Consider the following 21,773-nt stretch of genomic DNA (forward strand, 5'->3'; position numbering starts at 1 on the left):
GCAAAGCAAAGTTCATAGCTGAAACCTCCTTTGGTGGGAGTCAATACAATTTTCTCTGACATCAAACCTAAGTTTGGTATTGGGTGTGCATAAAGCCCAAAGAAGAAGTACCTAAGGGGTAGAAGAACAGGAAGATCCCCACTGATGATCTCTCACTAGGAATAAAGGTGGTATTTACTAAAAGTCTAATCCTGCCTCATATAGTGAACAGGATCCTCTCTCTTGAGCATATAGAGTTAATCCATGAGAACACAGGAAATAGATTCACAGTGAGAAGCGAGGAACTAAGGGCTTATGACCACCTCTCTCTTTAGCGGAGCTGACTGTCAAGTTAGTGATGGTAAAGAAGCGCTTGTTGGGAGGCAACCCAACCCTGAGTATCCTTTGTTTTTTTTATTCAGATTGATTTTCATTTACTTATTTGTGATTTTTACTCATAGTTTTTCTTGGTTTAATAGTGTTTGTAGTCATGCAAAGTGTTTAGGAGAGGAATAGAGGACTTCCGAGGAGAAACAGAACACCCTAGAGCACATTCTACTCGAGTGCTTTGGCGTTAAACGCCAGGCTGGGAGTTCAGTGCCATCAAGCACACAATTTCATGGGTTTTACGTCATTTGGGGTGCTAAACGCCAGACTGGGCATTTAGCGTCTGGGTTGGCAAGCAGAAGTTGGCGTTAAACACCAGGGAGGGCGTTTAACACCCCAGTTGGCACAAATTTCAAAGCTAAACACCACCTGGGCATTTAGCGCCAAGTATCGTCCTGAAAAAAATAATATTCTTGTACAGGTGTTAAATGCCAAGGAGGGCGTTTAACGCCACAGATGGCATCAATAGTGAAACGTTGTGTCGCTAAACGCCGAAGCTGGCGTTTAGCACCAGCAACGTAGGTTTCAAATTTCGAGAAGGGAGATTTACCGTTACCAACGGTTAATTCTCTATCCCCCTCCCCTTTGACCATTCAACCCTACTCCCTGTCACTTCCTACCCACCCCATTCATCCCCCATTCACCCACCACCCCTCACATCACCCAATCACCCCCCATCAATCCCATCAAATCTCTCTTCTCCACTCTCCCATTTAATTTTATTTCACCAACCCTTCCCCTTACTCCCATTTTAACCGTAAACCCCCCATTCCCATCTATATAAACCCACCTTATCCATCCTTTTACCTCACCACACACAAAATATTTCCACTTATTTCCTTCTTCCTTCCACTTTAACCACAACATATTCAACTTCTTCCATTTCTTCTAGTCCCTCATCACAACCGAGCCCTCCCCTCAAGTTTTACATCCCTTCTTTCTTTTTCACTTTTCACTACATCACCATTTCTCACCTTCAATCTCTTTTCCCCTTTTCACATTCTTACCTCCGTTTCACTATCTTTATTTGTTCCTTTATTTTTTTTTCTTTCTTAACCATAAGCATCTTCTACATTGCCTTCTATTTCTAATAAATTTTTTTGCCCGTTTCACCACACACCCCATCCACCACATCCTCCCCTGTACCCTTCTCTTTCTTTTCCTTTTTCCTTATATTTTTCTTTGCTTGGGGACGAGCAAAAGCTTTAAGTTTGGTGTTGGGGCACTTCGTTTTTACATTTCCATCATCTTATACTTGGTACCCAGATCTGGAGAAACCTCTTTTAGGAAGAGAAAGGAAAAGGCTCCCACAACCGGTCCATCTGACAACAACCGATTCAGTTCCAAAATCCATGAGGATCACTTTCACGTAGTTGTGAGCAAAAAGAAAGTGATCCCGGAAGTCCGATTTGATTTGCAACCATATGAGTATCCAGAGATCAGAGAATAGATTATGAGGAGGGGTTGGCAAGTGCTATGCAACTCCGTGACTGACGTGGGTGTACTGATGGTCAGAGAGCTCTATGCCAATGCTTGGGTGACTTACAAGCATGTCAAAGGCGTGAACCCGGACTCGAAGAACTGGCGCACTATGGTCCGAGGGAAGATCCTAGAGTTCAATCTAGAGAGGGTGAGGGATGTACTATAGTTGCCACCATCCAGAGATGACCTTCACTCTTACACTCAGAGGGTCAACACTGATCAAAGACTGGATCAGGTTCTTACTGACATATGCCTCTTTGGAGCACAGTGGAGGAGAGATGCTAAAGGTCAGCCATACTAGCAGGAAAGGCATGATCTGAAGCCAATTGCTCAAGGATGGTTGGAGTTCATTCATTGATCCATCATCCCTACGAGTAACTGGTCTGAGGTTACTATTGATCAAATCGTGATGATTTACTGCATCATACTTGGTAATAAGGTGGAGGTGCATCGGGTGATCCCTCAAGAGTTATACAACATAGCGGTGAAGGCCTCCACATTTGCTAGATTGGCCTTCCCCCACCTCATCTTTCGCCTATGTGAGGTCGCCCGCATCCACATTGATAGAGAGACTCCTATTGACATTGAGCGGCCGATCATTAAGAGGGGTATGGAGTACGCTAAGGAGCTGGGGCGAGACCACCTCAGGAGCCAGTCCCCCCCTCAGCAGGAGAAGCCGGAGATGCCTCAGGGATATTATTTCCCTCTTCGTGACTATTGGGGTCAGTTGACCATATCTATTGGGGAGCTAACATCTTCTGTTGATCAGCTGAGGCTAGCGCATCAGGACCACTCTGCCCTCCTCCATCAGCTAGTGGAAAAACAACAGAGCCAGAGGCGGAAGCTAGAGGAGCTGAGGCACTATAGAGGATTCCCAAGAGGGAACAGCCACTAGGACTGAAGTGGTTGAGTTTCATTATCTACTGCTTTATTTATTTTCTATTCTTCAGTATTTTATCATGTTTCCTGTTATCTAGTTGAAAGCCTTCGCATAATCAGTAGTAGTATTTTATTGCTTTTCTAGCTTAGTTGTTTACTTTAGTATTTATGTTTATTTTAAAAAAAATGTCTCATGTATTGCTCACCGAGCTGGAAAAAAGAAAGAAAGGAAGTAGTAAAATGCATGAGACTTGAGTTATATATTATGAGTTGTAGTTACTGTGATGTGGTGGTATTATCTCCGATTCTAAATGTATGAACTGAATAGTGCATGATTGATATTGAAGTCAAGAATGTTGATTCTTGAGGTACAGGAACTTAGAGAAGTATAATGGATTCTCTAAACTCAGTAAGAAATTGATCCTTGAAGCAAAACAAACAACAAAAAAGGGAAAAAGAAAATAAAAAGCAAGGTCCAAGGCTCTAAGCATCAATGGTTAGGAAGGTCAAATATGATTAAAAGCTCAAAGTGTTATTTTTCTAACCATATGCTTGTGGTGTGAATGTGTCAAGTAACCCTTGAGACAAAGCACTAAGAGTCGAGACCAAGTGCAAATGCGGAGTATGCCAAAGGTTCTGAGCACCACTGACTGGGAAGAATTAAAAGAAAAGAATTAGAACTCAAAGAGTTTCCCAGTTAAGTACTCGTGGTGTTTGTGTGCCAAGTTAAGCTTGAGGACAAAACACTAAGAGTCACGGCTAGGCTCAAGGTGCAAAGCACCAAAGATAAGCTAAGAAAAAGCTGTGTTCAAGGATCAATCAGAGCTTAAAAAGAAAGAAAATCCATAATATCATCCGAGTTCTAGTTCTGAAGGATATCAATACTTCTAAATTTCAAAGGATAGTGACATGCCAAACCTATTCAGAATCACAGTGTCATTAACCCCACTCAGTAATTGGGCACGAGCTTAAATGAACACTCAAGTCTTGGACAATTTCTCTTCTCAGTCCTATAACTGTTTTTAGTTGCTTGAGGACAAGTAACAGTTCAAGTTTGGTGTTGTGATGCGTGAGCATCTTTCCCTTATTTTCTGTTTATCTTAAGTTAGAATTTAATGAGTTTTAATCTTATTTTAGTGTTCGAAACCTCTTTGGATACTACTTTGAGTTGCTTTGGTATTTTAATTATTTCAAGTGAAAATTGGATCAGTTTGACAGAATTTTTGTGCAAAAAAAGAGAATAATTCAATCTGCCAAGCTAGCGCTAAATGCGGACCTGGGCGTTTAGCGCCAGCAACTCAGCAGCGCTAGGGAGCTTCCTACCTACTAGGACGCTAAACGCCAAGCCTGGCATTTAGCGCTAGCAAGCCAGAGATGAATGGAAGCTTTCTGCCCACAAGGGCACTAAACACTGCAACTTGCGTTTAGCGCCAGCAATCCGGACCACATTCTCACTAATGAAGCATCTTTAGTTGGATTTAGCTTTTAATTTTATTTTATTTTAGTTATTTTTAATTACAAACAAAATCATTTAGGTTTAGAATTTATTATTTTATTTTAGTTTCAAATCAAATTAGGTTAGATATAAAAGGGATAAGATTCTACCGTGAGGGAGATCTTCTCTCTTCCGCACTTTCGCATTTTCTAAACCCTAGTTTTCTCTTTGAAACATGAGCCACTAAACCTCCTCGGTTAAGGTTATGAGTTTTGTTTATTTATATGGATTAAGACTATTATTTTCTATTTTAATTAATGTATTGATTCAGTTCAAGGATTATTTTCATTTTTCATCTTATGAACCTGGGTAGATCAGAAGAATAACCCTTATTCTATATGCGTTCTTGTGATTCTTGTAAGAGTTATCTCACTTGAACACCAGCTTGAAAGTAATTCCTTCTAAATTTCTAATTACTTAGACTTAATGAGATATGTGACATATAATCCTTTTATATCTGGGTATAATTATAATTTTTGTGGCCAATAAACTAGAATTGAACCTAACCCTCTAATCACAATTAAGTGACCAAGACATTGGTGGTTAACTAGGTTAGAGGAGACTAAATCACTAAGACATTAGAGTCTAGTCATTGACAGTTTGCCATGAAATGAATATTACATGATTAAATTAGTTGGTAAGAAAACTAAATCCAGAAGAATAAACATCTCCGATACCTTAACTGTTTTCTCATATATATTTCACACTAATTCCACTGTCTGACTTCGATTCTCTGAATTTACTGTTTAATGCAATTAAACTCTCAAAACATCACTTTCTGCTTGCCAGACTAAGGAATCACTATTGTTGCTCAGTCTATCAATTCTCGTGGGATCGACCCTCACTCACCTGAAGTATTACTTGGTACGACTCGGTGCACTTCCCAGTTAGTTTGTGGACTTTGAATTTCTGTAACCATTAGTTCATATCAAAAATCTAAATTCTAATATTCTATATTTATTTAATTTACCTTTTGGATTTAACATAAAATCTGATTTTTTTTCTATTTTAACTAGGTGAGTCAAGGTAGACAAAATGTTAAAAGTTTAGTTTAAAGTTACTGTAATTATCTTATGCATATCCAACTATTAAAACCCTAATTTTTTTTTCATTTTTTGGTGTACAAAATTTACATATATAATTTGCAAATAGTTATTGGGAAATTATATAATTCATTTCATGTACCTAATGACCAAAACAAATTTGAATAGAATAAGGTATGGTTCTAAAAACTGAATAAAATTGACAGGTTTAATCGGGTTAATTGGTTTTTTTTAGTCAATTAAATTGAAGTAAAAAATTATCTAATAAAAATCAATAAAAAAAACGATCGAATTGACAATTAATTGGTAAATCAATTGAATTGGCTGATTTTTTTAAAAGATTTTTGGTAGTTTAAATTCCTAAAAAAAAGATGTATACTGTCTGTGTAAAACAGTTTTATACGTGCATTCAATTATATAACGGCATAATGCCTTATTAGCAAAAAATAACTACCTTTTATATTGATCGCGTGAATAGTCATCTAAGAGAACAATTGTCATTGCACGATTGTGTAAAATGTTACACCGTCAGTACATCAAAATTAAATTCTATTTTTTATCCTTGAAGTTTAGCAAAAGTTTTAAAAATATTACTAAGTTTTATTTTGTTTCAATTTCGTCCAAAATTTTTTCGATTTACAGCAAATATATTCTCGACACCTAAATTTTCAAAAAGTTTAAGACCAATCCAACAAAAATGCATAAAAATTATGCTTGGTTTGCTTGCATTAAAGGTTGTTTTTAAAAAATTATTATTGAATTGGTTCTAAATTTTTTAAAAAATTATTTATTAGGAGTATATTTAATGCAAATAAAAAACTTTTGAAACAAAATTGAAATAAAATAAAACTTATGCGTATTTTTAAAATATTTACCAAATTTCAAAGGAAAAAAAAGGGGTTAAGTACGATTTTGGTCCCTAATGAATAGGTTGAAAATTTTTTTTGTCTCCTACATTTTTTTGCATACAAAATCGTCCCTAAGGTTCGAGTTGATTTTAAAATCATCCTTTGAGAAAAAAAAACTTTATAAAGATGATTTTGCCCTTGATGGTTTCTTTTCCTTCGTGTCATTCCCGCGAAATCATTTTGGCTTCCTCAAATAAATCACAATGTTTGGGAATACACTTGGTGTTTGAAACATTTGCGTCGTACCCTACAAAAGCGTTCTTGCGAGGACGATCTACGCTAGTGGTTGAAAACATTGTGTTGTTGGGAGTTCGATCGAGGTTGTGTTGTCGCATTTGTCACTCATCTTTATCGCTACAAATAGCCGTTGTTGAGGTGAGCTTGCTATCCATGCACTGTCGCTTCACCTCAACTATTTCTTGCATTTTTGTGGTTTAAGGTTTAGAACAATGTTGATACATCTAAGCTGTCTAGAGTTTAATGTAGGCTGCATTGACTGTGGATAAAGCTAGAGTTTGTGATGGTCTATTTTTTTCCTTGTTTTTTTTAGTAATGTATTGTATTGAATAATAGGGTTGTTTGAGTAGAAGATGGTGTACTTTAATATGAGGGTGCATCGTGGGGGTGTATTCGGATATGAGGACGGGGTATTTAAGTATTTAAAGGGGCAAACTATAATCATCGAAGAAATTGATGCTGGTCGGTAGTCTGTGTTTGAGGCATATGAAGAGTTAAGGCAGTTTGGATACTTAGAGTCCACCATTGCAGCATTATGGTATAAAGATCTAACTGTGGATGATTCTGAGAATAACTTGAAGATGTTGAAAGGTGACTCAGATGCAACTGCAATATGCAAAATAGTTGAGATGAGGGGCTTGGTGGATTTGTTTGTGGTGCATGATGTTGGGGATGCGGGTGAATTTCCGAAAGTTAGTTATATTGACGTAGGGGGAGATACTGGGGCATTGAAAGTGAGAAACTTAATGGTGGTGGTCTTCAGATAGTGGTATTTGAAGGAGAGCAAGAAAAGAGTGGGATAGTAAAGGATGATAACCCTGTGTGATGCAGTTGGGGATGCAGTTGAAACAGAATTTCAGAATAAGGGTGTTTTAGTAGGGTTAGGCGATGAAGGACAGATTGGAGGAGATCGCCATGAAAGTAGTAATGAAGACAGTGACGACCCTGAATATTTTCCATCTAATGAGGAGGGGGATAGTGCCAAAGACATCCACTTCATTGATAATGAGGAAGAGTATAAATATGATAGTGAATTTGGGAAAATCATTCTGTGCCAAAGCGAAATAGTGCCAAAGGTAAGAGGGTTGTTACAAGTGAGCTAAGTGATGAGGAAGGGGCAGATAGTGATGAATTGGAAGTATACCATATGATTAGTGGAGATGACTTGGGGGATGATGATGCAGAGGAGGATGCTGATGGTAGATCAGATTGTGGGGGCCAAAGATTTCCAGCCCATAAACCTCAAAAGGACATGACTAACTACAAATGGAAGGTGGGAATACTTTATGAATCTAAGCAAGAGTTTAAGGATACTATGGCAACTTATGCAGTTCAAACAACTAGGAATATCAAGTTCAAGAAGTGTGACTTAATAAGGGTGAGGGTTGTTTGTCACAAAGAGTGCCCTTTTTGGCTTTATACACACAGGGTTGTGGAGGAGTCAATATGGCAATTAAGAAGCATGAATTTATAACACACTTGCATGCAGACACACAGGGTTAGTATAATGCACTCCAAATGGCTAGGCAACCAGTTTAAGAAGAAGGTGGAATCCAATCCAAGAATCAAGATAAAGAAGTTGGTGGCAAAGGCACACAAAAAATGAGATCTGACTGTGACTAAATCAATGGTAGAAAAAACAAAGTAAGAGGCATTGAGCCAAATTCAGGGTGCATTTAGGGAGCAATATAAAAGGATTAACAATTATTGTGCTAAACTTTTAAGAGCAAATCCAAGATCATCTGTCTACCTGAAAGTGATTCGGTCTCCGGATTTTGCTCAGGAGATCCAGAACCTAAGCTTGATAAATTACTGTATATTCCAAAGACTGTATGTATGTTTTGATGCATGCAAGAAAAGCTTCCAACATTGTAGACCGTTTGTTAGTTTGGACGGATGCTTCTTAAAGACTTCTCAGGGTGGACAACTGTTGACTGCAATTGGAAGAGACCCGAACGACCAGATTCTTTCAATTGCTTATGCAGTTGTTGAAGCCTAGACAAAGGACTCCCGGGTTTGGTTTCTGCGCCATCTTGCTGAGGATTTAGGACCGGAGAAAATTACAAAATGTACCTTCATGTCTGATCAGCAGAAGGTAATGATACATTTTACACTATTGTTGTGCTTTAACAAATAATAGTTATTTGAAATTAGATGCAATAATTTATGGACTAACCAAATGCATGCTCACCTTCATTTCTTAAGGATTGTTACTGGCGTTTGAAGAGGTCATACTAGGGATGGACAACAGATTCAGCATGAGGCATCTGTATAGCAATTTCAGAAAGAAATTTTCTGGTTTGGAGCTGAAGAACATAATTGGCAATGTGCAAAGGCAACTCATTGGAGGAATTGGGAGGAGAAAATGAAATCTTTGAGACTTGTGAATGAGGGGGAATTTTGACATCTAAACGACATTCTCCCAGGTTTCGGTTATGTTTTAGATTTACTTTTCATTCAAAATGTGACACCCTTATTAATAACATGAGTGAAAGTTTTAATGTTGTCATAGTAGAGGCAAGAGAAAAACCTATTGTAACCATGTTAGAGGACATTAGAGTGTATCTGATAACTAAATGGACTGCTAATAGAGATAGGATTCAACTTTACCAGGAAAATATTATGCCAATAATTAGGAAGAAATTAGAGAAAAGGGCAAGATTAGCTAGGGATTGGAGGTCATACTGGTCACCTGCTAATAAGTATGAGTTCATGTGTGGATTAGATAAATTTGTTGTGGATCTGACTGCTGCTCAGTGTTCTTGCAGGAAGTGGCAGATGAGTGGTATTTCATGTCTTCATGCCATCAGTTGCATTAACTTCAAAGGACTTGATTTGGAATCCTATATGGATGACTGCTATAAGAAGGATGCTTACCTGAAGTTCTACCAGAAAGTGATACACCCTGTGAATGGACCGGATCTATTGGAGAGAACTCAATATGATGATGTCATGCCACCTCCATATAGGAGGCCAAGTCACGGATCTATGAAGAAGAGGAAGCGATGGCCTGGAAATAAGGAGAACAGAAACCAAAATCACCTATCACGGAGGGGTCAAATTTAAAGATGCTCCGACTGTGGTATTGTAGGACACAAGAAGGGGGCTGTACAAAGCCTAAAATGAGTATATGTGCCATTATATTCTAGGATTTAGTTCATATTATGCTATGTATATATTTTACTATTTGCTTATGTATTTAATTCTGATTCTATCTATATAGTTGTCATTACCTTCATAGGCCTAAATCTCAACACAACAAGCTGCCAAAGCTCCTAAGAGAAGGAGAAAGTCTATATCCAAACAATTTCCTGGTCAAACAGTTCAAATAGGGAGAAAGAGAAAGAATTCATCCTCACAACCCAACCTTCTAGCAACTCAACCCAAGAAACCAGCTTTTAAGCCCAAAAATCTGTTCAACTCAAGAATGCATCACTCAGCCCAACAACCAACTCCAGCCCAACCCTAAAGCACCTTCAACCCAACCATTAGATAAGAACAAGAGTGCAGTAGTAGCAATCTCTTCCAACAAGAAACAGTCACTGAGTCAACCAATTGAGAGAAAGATGTATTTTTCTGTCATCCAAATTGGTGCACTACATATTCCTTTGCAGAAGCTCAAATTAATGGCAAAATTACCTCCTAGTGAATGAAAAAATCTTTAGGTATTATTGTTTGTTATATTTTTTTATCACTGTGTTACTTAGTTGGAAACAATGTTTAGTTGAAAATAATGCTTTACGTACACTATCTTGAATCCTCTTTTTTGGTATTAGGTGTTTTAGCACACTATCTTAAATCCTGTTTTTGTCAGTGGCATGACATCCACTATAAGCTATGGTATCAACTTAGAATTGTGTAATCCATAAGTTGAATTATGTTTGTTTTAACTTGTCTTTAATTGAAATTGGCCACTAGGTCATTACTGGAGTTACAAATCTCATTTCTACATATTGGTTTACTAGTTTACTGCATTAAGATTGCAAATTAAAACAACACAAATGATACATTATTAAGGTTCAAAAAATGATACACTCCTAAACATCACTTTCCTTCATTCCTTTAAACATGTTCACAAATAATACACCATTAAACCATTATAACATCACAATTATCCTCAAAATTTACCCATAGAACACAACAATCTCCTAAAATTGCCTAACTAATCATCTATAATTTAGGTGCATTCCATATGGTTTGCCTTAACTTATATGAATTCTGCAGCAACAAAAATAAAAATCCAATCCAACCAACAATCCCTAAAACAACAACAATCCTAAACTTCCATTCAATATCCTTCAATCGTGATTTTAAGCTTGTAATTTTTTTCCTGATTCTTGCAATTTCAGTGTCTTGCTGAGCTCCTCCAGGTTCTGGATCTGCTAAAAAAAAAATCACAGCCATCCTGAACCTGATACAAGTCAGAAACGTAGGTGAAAAAACCTCAAATCTCCAAACTCAGATCGCAAATGAGGAACAACAACATACCTCATAATATACGCAATCCCAAAATCTTCGTCCTGAATTATCCTTCGTTGATGAAGTTCACAAAATTGACCTCTCTCCATATCCTCATAGCAACTCCTTCGCGGGTGAACGAAATCGAGAAGATCTTAAAGTCTGGGAAGCCATGGACGACTGAGTGTTGAACCCTATCTTTGTTTTGTTGAACCCTAACGCTGCTATTCTCAGTTGAGCTTCTGAAAAAGACAATCGTGTTATCCTCCTCTCAAACTGCTCCCTTATTTATTTGTTTTATTATTTATCTATTTATTATTATTATTATTATTATTATTATTATTATTATTATTTGTTAAAAAAAATGAGTAATGGACACTAACAAACTTAGGTCAGACAATTTTAAAACTAACTCGAACCTTAGAGACAATTTTGTTTGTAAAAAATAATTAGAAACAGATTTCAGCCTATACATTAAGGACCAAAATCGTAGTTAACCTACTTTAACCAAAAAAAGCAAAACACGCTCCCCTGGTCGCCTGGTCGGCTGCTCCCCTTCCTCTAAGGCTCTAACTCTAAAGGTTTTGAAAATCGGTTCGGACTGGCCGATTGAACCAGTTGAACCGTGAACCTCTGGAAAAAATGATTCGGACAAATGCCAAAACCGTAGATTCCAAAAACCGCAATTGAACCGATAAACCGGTTGGTTGAACCGAATCGTAACCCGACCGATTTTTTGAAAAGGCAACCAAACGTCGTCGTTTCACTCACTGGGCAGAGGCAGAGCCCTAACTCCATCCTCCCTTGCCAGATCCAGCATTCTAGACTCCAGAGCGCCTCTCACACACACTCAGTCCAGGGAGGGCTCCTCTCAATCTCATCGAGCTCCTGATCGTCCTTTACCTCTGTCCAGCCACCGCCTCGTGCCACCGCCGTCGTTTCTTCGAACAGCCACTATCTGCTCGCTCACCTCCCCTCCATCGCGCAGCAGCCATCGCAACCTTCGAAGCCACCGTCTGCTCCACCATTCTTGCATGCTCTGTCTCCCTCAGTGTCTCTGTCTCCCTTGGTCACTCGGTGTCTCTGTCTCTGTCTCTCGGTGTCTCTGTCTCCCTCCGCAACCACTGTCTCTTGCATGCTCTCTAGGTAATTTTTTTTATTAACTATGATTGAATAATTGTTTGATTCTGTGAAGTTCTGTGAACTCTGATATAGAGATATGTGATTTAGTGATTTACTGATATAGTGAAGTTCTGTGAACTCTGATTCAAGTCATTCAACTGTGAACTGATATAGTGATATAGTGATATAGTGATTGAATAATTGTTTTTCTGTGAACTGTGAAGTGTGAACTGATTCAACTGAAGTTACTGATTCAGAACTTTGAACTTGTGAACTACTAAATTTTGTCGTTTGTTGAATAATTTTGAATAATTTTAGATGTTGTTTGTTGAGAACTTGAGATTATTGGGTTGGAGTGGATTGTTGTGATATTGTAATTGAATTGCTGGTAATATTTAAGTATGGATGAAAGTCAATCACATACTTATAATTGTTGATTTTAAACTTTGTTGTTGATTATTTGAAGCATGAATAATTGTTGTTGATTAATTTTTTGGTGTTGGTTGTTAATTAAAGCATTATTAACTATTAAGTGATTAATTGTTGAAACTAATTGTTTGAAATATAATTAAATAATTAATTTTTTACTATTGATAGCTTGAAGTATTATTAAATAATTAATTATTGAAGCTGATTGCTGGAAGCATAATTAATTGTTTATAGTTAATTGTCGGACCCTCTGGTATTTGTTGATAATTGTAGGCATTCGGATAGTGTAGCTTCAAGTATTAGTAGAGATTGGAATCATAGCTACCTCCCAATGGAAATTGATTGTATTCAAATGTTTGTATTTCTGTCGTTTAATTTCCTGCTATTTGATTTGTTTAAATCTCATGACGGTGTCTTCGTATTAATATTGTTCTGTTAGTCTCAAGTCATATGCCGTTATTGAATCTGTTTATAATTTTTTCAATCAAAATTGAAATATCAAGAATATTTTGCTTGTTTTAAAAATTAAAAGGAATAAGTTCGTTCTAAGCTCATGGACATAGTATTAACTTTCAGAATGTGTAAAACTCACAAAACTCATGTATTAAGGCTTAGTTTGGGTAAATAACTTAAATAAATTTTTTTGAAAAAAAGAGCTTAAAGCATAAAATTTTTTATTAATAACAGCTTATAAATAAGTTATTTTGTGTTTGGATTTTTAGTTATAAAAGTACGTATTTTAAAGTTGTAGCGTTTGGATAAATAACTCAAAAATAATTTTTTTTACAGAAGAGAATGAATATTAAAATAACTATGATAACAAATATTTTTCAATATTAAATATTGATTTTACATAACCTAATCACTGATATTGTGTATGATATGGTAGGTGAAAATAAAAAATAAATATAAAATGTGTGTCAATATATATTTTGTTGCTGTTTTTTATTTTTTTTACTCCTATTAGAACTCCCTTCTCCTTCATTGAGGTCAAAAATTTGCTATAATTAACTATGAAAATAATAGCAAGCTATATGAAAAAAATAAAATTAAAACTAAAATTTCATACCACAGTTAAATACAAATTTAATAATAAAAATAGAGTGATAAAATGATAAAAAAATATTTAGAAGGAATATATGTAGTAAGTTGTTCAGATGCAATATTGTGTGAAAATGGTAGTGGAGGATCAATACTTCCATCAGATGAATCATTACATGAAAAAGAGGAGGTTTGGAACATCGCGTGACAATGACAGTGCTTCTAGCAGACTTTGCGTGAAAATGGTGGTGATCACAGAGTCAAGAAGGAAAGTAGATTTTTTTTTTGTTTTGAAATTAATTTTTTTTAAAGAAGTGATAGAATGACTTATTGAGAAGTAGAGAAGTCATATATTTCTACTTTTTTGAAAAACTGTAAATTAACTTTTCGAGAAGCTAAAAATTTTTCTATAATGATACAAAACACGCATATTGTGACTTCTCATAATCCAAAAATAAAAAAAAATAGCTTCTGCTACTTCCCAAAAACAGATTCTAAGTAAATTATGCTTCAAAATAATATAAGTAATAGAGAGAGCACGGTGAAGTAGTAAGAGTGCAATAAACATATTAAGGAGCTTACATTGTCACAATCCAATTCGGCCGAAAAAAACAAATAGAATTTCTCGTAATAATGGTGATGATATTAACAAAGCAAATCTGCGGGGAATTAGATGTTGGTATTTTATATTTAGTTGGTTATTGTTGTTATTTGATTTTTGAGTTTGTATTTGAATGAGATCATAATATTTTGATTTATGTAGTACTTTTAATTTAGATGATATTTTAAAGTTTATATTAGACTATAATTATATTTAATGTGTTCATTTATATTTTATTTATTATTTTATTATAAAACGGTTTTTTCAATTCAACCACAGTTGAATCGGTTAAACTTATGAACCAATAAATCAGTAACTAAAGCGATTCGATTACCGGTTCGGTTTTCAAAACCTAACTAAACCCACTCATCATCATCAAAAGTTGAAAACTCATTACCCAGCTCCCACCATCGCCCGAAGGCAGCAGCCCCCACCATCGCCGAACTCCTCTCCTCGGCGGCATTGTGACAAATAGAGGGTGTTGTCTCACCGCCGAACGTCTCTGCCACTCACCCTCTTCTCCTCGCCGTGAAACCTTTGCTTGGAGATCTTCTCTTGCCGTCGCGAACTCTGCGCACAGCGTCACTGTCTTCAAGGTCTCTGTTACCCCACCCCGCCCCTTTCTCTCTCTCTCTCTCTCTCTCACTGCGACAAACCCAACCCTAACGTCCTAAACCCTTCTTGGAACCCAGCCACCATCCCATCGCTGAACTCTTCTCCTCCGGTAGAGGGTGCTGTTGCCGCCGGCGGAGACAGACTGTGGGTGCCGTCGTCGCCCGTGAAAGGTCTGCTCGCTTCTCCTCACCGTCCTTCTTCGAGCTCACTCTGTCTCTCTCTGCTCGGCTGTGCCGCGCCAGCACCTTCCTTCCTCCCTCGCCGCCGGTAAGCACTGCTGCCTCAATTTATTTTTGGTTATTTTGTTAATTTTATTTATTCTGATTTCTGAGTTGCGGGTTGCTGAATTTTTTTTTATTTCTGAATTGTTGACGGTGCTAAGGTGCAATGCTTCATTACATTGTTTATGCTGGAATTTCTTATTCTGAGTTGCTTATTCTATGATTCTGATTCTTAGTTGTTTATGCTGATTTTTCTTATTCTGAGTTGTTTATGCTGACTTTTCCGATTCTGATTTGTTGAATTTGTTGAGTTGCTGAACTTTTTGATGTTGATGGTGCTATGGTGTAATGCTTCACTGCATTGTGCATTTTGATATTTGTTAGTTATAAACGTTGATATTTGAAGTTGGTTGTGAATTTTTAATGATAAATTATGGACAATTTATTATGCAAAATTGTAAAATTTTGAATTTTATCAGTTTAGAAATTGACTGGTTCGAGTCTCGCAACCTGAAAATAAGAATAAGGTCTTCACAAGCATAGCGATCATAAATAAATTTGACAACAAATTTGGATGAAGTTATGTTGAGTCACACTCTTCGCCATGCAACCTCACGTTATCGACGACGCTTCTTCCCCACCATCATCATGCAACTCTTTAGAACACACTGCACCGCCACCACCAACCTCATCTCCCACTTCGCACGCACCGGTCAAATCTCCCACGCCCACAAGGTGTTCGACCAAATTCCCCAACCGCAACGAACTACTGCTTCCTGGAACGCCCTCATATCCGGTTACTTCCAAACCCGCCAACCCCACTTGGCCCTCCAACTGTTCGACCAAATGCCCCAACGGAACACTGTGTCCTTTAACACCTTAATTTCCGGGTTCATAAAGAACAGGATGATTGTTGAATCCAGGAGAGTTTTTGACACAATGCCAGACCGGAATGTGGTTTCGTGGACTTCGATGGTCCGTGGTTATGTTCAAATGGGTATGCTTGAAGAGGCTGAAGCATTGTTTTGGCAGATGCCAGATAAGAATGTGGTGTCTTGGACTGTGATGCTTGGTGGGTTGTTGCAGAGTGGGCGTTTTGAGGATGCACGTGACATGTTTGATATGATGCCCGTTAAGGATGTTGTGGCATATACGATTATGGTTGGTGGATACTGTGAAGAGGGGCGTCTGGATGAAGCGAGGGCATTGTTTGATGAGATGCCGAAGAGGAATGTGGTGACTTGGACTAGCATGGTTGCCGGGTATGCGAGAAATGGGCGTGTGGATGTTGCAAGGAAATTGTTTGAGGTGATGCCCGAGAGGAATGAGGTGTCATGGACGGCAATGCTTATGGGGTATACTAGGAGTGGGAGGATGAGGGAGGCTTGTGAGATTTTCAAGGCAATGCCGGGGAAGCCTGTTATTGCATGTAATGAGATGATCTTGGGATTTGGACTTGATGGGGATCTGGATAAGGCAAGATGTGTGTTTGAGCAAATGAAGGAGAGGGATGAGGGGACTTGGAGTGCCATGATCAAGGTTTATGAAAGGAAAGGGTATGAGTTAGAAGCATTAGATTTGTTTGCTAGGATGCAGAGAGAAGGTGTCGCATTGAATTTTCCCTCATTAATCAGTGTTCTTTCTGTGTGTACCAGCTTAGCAAGTCTTGATCATGGGAGACAGGTTCATGCCCAGTTGGTGAGATCTAAGTTTGATCAAGATTTGTATGTTGCCTCAGTGTTGATCACAATGTATGTTAAGTGTGGTGATCTTGTGAAAGGAAAACAGATTTTTGACAGATTTCCTTTGAAAGATGTAGTTATGTGGAATTCTATGATCACAGGTTATTCCCAGCATGGTTTGGCAGAGGAAACTTTAGATGTCTTCCGTGACATGTGCTTCTTGGGAGTTCCACCAGATGATGTTACCTTTGTTGGAGTTCTTACAGCTTGTAGCTACAGTGGCATGGTAGATCAAGGGATTGAATTTTTTGAGTCAATGAAATACAAATATCAAGTGGAACCAGGAATCGAACACTATGCTTGCATGGTTGATTTGCTGGGTCGAGCAGGCAAGGTAAATGAAGCAATGAAACTAATAGAAAAGATGCCAATGGAACCAGATGCTATTGTTTGGGGTTCACTGTTAGGTGCATGCAGAACCCACATGAAGCTGGATTTGGCTGAAGTCGCAGTGGAGAAGCTTGCTCAGCTAGAGCCCAAAAATGCTGGGCCGTATGTCCTGCTCTCGCATATGTATGCCACCAAAGGAAGATGGAGGGATGTTGAAGTCCTTAGGGGAAAAATAAAAGCCAGGAGTGTTATCAAATTGCCTGGCTGCAGTTGGATTGAGGTGGAGAAGAAGGTACATATGTTCACAGGAGGAGACAGCAAGGGCCACCCCGAACAGCCAGTTATTATGAAAATGTTGGAGAAGTTAGGTGGATTGTTAAGGGAAGCCGGGTACTGTCCGGATGGTAGCTTTGTGCTACATGATGTGGATGAGGAAGAGAAGACACATAGCTTGGGTTATCATAGTGAAAAACTAGCTGTAGCATATGGTCTCCTAAAAGTGCCTAATGGGATGCCAATTAGAGTCATAAAAAATTTGCGGGTTTGTGGCGATTGCCATTCTGCAATCAAATTGATTGCTAAAGTCACTGGAAGAGAAATTATTTTGAGGGATGCTAATAGATTTCACCATTTTAAGGATGGTTACTGTTCTTGCAAGGATTATTGGTGATTCCTGGAAACAAATCTTTACATATCGCCTTGAACTTGAGGAGTCTATTGGAATAGCAAGGCTGCTTTTTCTTTGGAGGGCTTTCTCGATGGTCTGTATTTCTGAGCCAAAGAGAAGCTTTGCTACTCAGTACATTTAAGCCTTTACCTCATCTTTAACATAATAGGGGTGAGTATTATATTGCTACTTTCTGGATATTCTGTTGATGATTTCTTGTTAAAAAGGGAATTAATGCTTATATTTTCTTGCAGCTCCAAGCCTTTGTGTTGCTATTAAAATGGATGGCATGACAGTGTTCACTTTCAAAAAATTGGTCATTGATACTGAGGACCAATAATTTTAGCTGCTCAAAGAGGTTATGCATGATGTTTGTTACTGGTATGTGTATGCTATTACCCATTTACTGCTATATTTTGGGTGATCTGGCTTGTGATTATGGAGTTCCTGATGGGGTTGGAACCCTATATCATACAGGAAACATTCATTGCAAGTTAACTGTTTAGTAGCCCCTATGATACTCATCTTGTACTAGCTACGTTTTGGAGGGAAAGTGATAGAAGGGAAGGCCTTAAAATATAAAGCTTAATCCATTTTCTAATTCAAAACTTTTTCTTCCCTCTTCCCTTTTAGAATAAAAAAAAAATCATGAAGTTAAAGGATAAGAAATTGATATTTGGGTAAACCAGCATTTTGTCACTTGAAAGGTTTTAGTTCGAACAAAATAGTCCTGGAAAGATAAAAAATGTTTGACAAATTTATTCGAATGATGGTGTAAAAAATCTTTCAAGTGTCAAAATGGTGGTTTACTCTTGATACCTTGGATAAAGAGATCATAAATAGTCTTAGTGAAAAGAGTAAGTAGTTTTCCCTAGTCTTTCTTATTTTCTCTTGTACTTCAGCCACATAAGATAAAGGTTTTTTACAGTGATATCAATTAGACTGAATTAATTTTCTTACTGAAAGAGGTTGTGTCCTGTTCTTATTTCCACTCTTAAAAACCAACATTTCAAGCTACCTACGACTTTTATGTCTATTTTTCTTCTTAGTTTTGCTTGAGAGATAACTAACAAATCGGATTGTTCATTTAAAAAAGAAAAGCACATTGGATTGTTAAGGTGATTCTTATGGCTAAGAACTCGTCCTGAAAGCTGCAATTAATCTCTTGCAAAATGATCATAAAGGAATAACTTAGATTAAAGCAAATATTTTAGTGTATATAAAAGCCTAAGACTTCATTGTAGAAAATTATGTAAGGTAAATATGGCTTGTTATTTTGACATGAAGTTAGTTTTCCATTTTAGCTTTTTATGTGCGAAATCATATGTTGGTATGATAGTGTCATTAACATGCTTGCTTTCCATCTGATTATATTAAGAGATTTGACTTTGGAAACAGAGTTATTTTCATGTCAATAAAGAGAATTTGGGAGAGTCTACCATGATAGAGTGATCAGAAATTAAAAAATCTTTATGCTTCTAGAAAATGAATTGGTTATGAGATTTTCTTTATAATTTTTCTTGGTGCCAGAAAATTAATTATAAGTTGACATTCCATTATTATATTAAGCAGTTGTTTTGCCATGAAAATTTCCAAATTGTTACAATTACATACGAAATGTTTTAACTCAGAGACTTTGTCTTCTGAAATAAAAAAGGGACAGAGGGAAAACCATAAAATTCAGCACTTCAGGCAGTGACATCTCTGAGGCATCATTCCCATTGCAGAAAGTAGAAGAAGCAAGATGCCTTTTGGTTTTTCGGAATATATTTTATGATTTTATGTTGGCTGTCTCCATTGTTTAAGGTGAAATCTGTTGTGTTGTTATCTAGAAAATAGGAATAGGTAGCTGAGTTTTGAGGTCTTGCATTGAATTTATTCAAACTTCAACACATGCTAATTGAATTTATGTGTGCTTCAGATGTGTATGGTGTGGGCCATTGCTGTAGCTTTGTCGTCTACTTGTTTTATTTTCTTCCTTTTTGATAAGGGTAAATTATTTTAAGGATAAAACTATTGGCAGAATGTTAGGATAGACTTGCCAAAAAATTGTAACTATGTGATATTCTCAATAGAATATCCATTTAATTATTCATTCTTATCAAATTTTAATGAGATTTGATTTTTGTATCCGTGTAATATAATATCAGTATAAATAATTATTTTTTATATCGTCAATGTAAATAGTTGTCTAAAAAAAAGATGTAATTGGATGATGGAGTAAAACGTTTTATATTGTTTATTTGGATTAAGAATAAATTCATGTTTATTGGGATTTTATATTTTGTTTATCTTTTTTATCAATAGTAAAATACTAAAATTAACAAAAACAATGTCATCTTCAAATGAAAGAGGAACTTATTTTTCTTTATTTCATTTTGATTTTATTTTCAAGGAAAATGGTCAACTTAACTAGTGGATGTTCATTCACGAAGTTATTAATAGATAAGGATAAGAAAGAATTTGATTAAATTAGTGCTAACTATTGTTACCATTTCACACACGTTTGCATGACTTTAGTCGACCGCTGTGATTCATAGCACACGAAGAAAGTCAAGGTCCAATATATGACGGCTTGCATTGATTCAATGAATGATTTGCTTACTGCACTTGTTTGCCCTCCAACAAGTTGGGATTAATTTTGTATTATGTTTACTTGATTGAGCCACAAATATCAACATAAATTATCCCATGAGCTTATAGCTATTGGGTTTTCTTTACCCGTTTGATACCCTTCCATTACATTTCTAATCATGATAAGATGTTCTGTTTTAAGGCTTCTTTTATATATATTGATGAAGGTGAAAATAGAGCGCTATTCATTGTTATTGGAATGCTTGGTGTTTTTTTTAATTGTTATTAAGTAAACCAAATGGTCAGATTTTTTTTTTTGGTCAAGTGAATTGGACAACCCACAATTATAAGTATTACAATACATTCACACTACACACTTATCTACACAACACTTAAGGGTTCATATTCAATACTTGATAAATTTACCAAAGTTTGAATCCGGATACAACATATTAAGTGCGATAGTCAGATTTAAACGGCAAAGAAAGGTATGAAATCAGACCTCTAATTTTAGTGCATTCAATATTTTTTTGGACACTACACAAGTTGATAGGTCCGATTTTAATACTTTAAATTTTTTTATTTTTTAAAAAGTAAAATTGGATGATCCGATTTCAATATTATAAACTTTATAATTTTTTCATAACAAAATCAAATGCACCGATTCGTGGAATAGTCATATCATTGAGATACACTTTAAACTGAATATATGTGGGCATTATACGTTTTTTTCCAATAAAAAATTACTTTGTGGATTTTTAAACTCGTTTGTTTAAATTTTTAGATTATTTTTTTAAAAATAAATATTTATTTTACTTTTTGAGTCATTTGTTTATACTTTTTGAAAATGTATAAACAAAAAATTAAGTTGATTTGGTCAAAAGCAAAAACAGTTGAAGATAACAAATATAAACATTTATAATCAATATTTTTTCAAATCTAAAATATTTTGAAAAGACAAGTCTAACTTTTTAATATTAAATAAATAAATTAAAAAATATATAATAAAAGATTATCTTAGGTTGAGTTAAATATTAAATATTACTTAAAACTATTAACATTATTAGTTTTTAACTAAAATATTTAGATTATAAAGTTGTTATTAACTTTTATTTATTAATAGTTATTTATATGATTACATTATTTATCATGTGATATTAAATTGTAAAAGTATTAAATAATTCATTATTTAAAAATAATTATATAATGTAATTTTTTTTCCTAGCATAAGTATGATACATGTTGTAATCTTATAAAAAAAAGTTGTTTGTATATTATATTATATCTAATTACTTCGGTAGGAAGTATTTTTATAACAATCATGCAATGGGTACACAAATAATCAATAAGTTAATTATAGTATAAAGTATATATTAAAATATGAAATATATAAGAATGGACTTGGTAAGTAATTTTTTTTGTTTACACATAATAAATTTGTTTTCTGTAATTTCTATTTTGAATGAAGTACTTCTTTTAACCACACAACTAACATTTATATTATATGCACACTGAATTAGTTATTTATTCGTATAAAATATATATTAAAATATAAAATATATT

At 35.9% G+C, this 21,773-nt stretch overlaps 1 protein-coding gene across 4 annotated transcripts; it reads left to right on the forward strand.

The window, feature by feature from the left end:
• Positions 1–14,435: 14,435 nt before the first annotated feature.
• Positions 14,436–19,768, forward strand: LOC107639734 (pentatricopeptide repeat-containing protein At1g56690, mitochondrial-like). 4 transcript variants are annotated; one of them, XM_016343317.3, is made up of 4 exons: positions 14,436–14,943; positions 15,377–17,807; positions 17,891–18,017; positions 19,294–19,768. In XM_016343317.3, exon 2 carries the CDS (start codon positions 15,480–15,482, stop codon positions 17,637–17,639), a length of 2,160 nt encoding a protein of 719 aa, XP_016198803.1. In that variant the 5' UTR covers positions 14,436–14,943; positions 15,377–15,479; the 3' UTR covers positions 17,640–17,807; positions 17,891–18,017; positions 19,294–19,768. The 4 variants fall into 4 exon arrangements, with proteins under 4 accessions (XP_016198803.1, XP_088341865.1, XP_088341863.1 ...); XM_088485739.1 differs by having other exon boundaries at positions 14,441–14,943; positions 15,377–16,453; positions 16,553–17,807; positions 17,891–19,768; XM_088485737.1 differs by having other exon boundaries at positions 14,441–14,943; positions 17,891–19,768.
• The last annotated feature ends 2,005 nt before the right edge of the window (positions 19,769–21,773 follow it).

This window comes from Arachis ipaensis, chromosome B4 (assembly GCF_059453495.1).
Source record: "Arachis ipaensis isolate K30076 ecotype BB chromosome B4, ASM5945349v1, whole genome shotgun sequence".
In the NCBI taxonomy this organism is placed as follows: domain Eukaryota; kingdom Viridiplantae; phylum Streptophyta; class Magnoliopsida; order Fabales; family Fabaceae; genus Arachis; species Arachis ipaensis.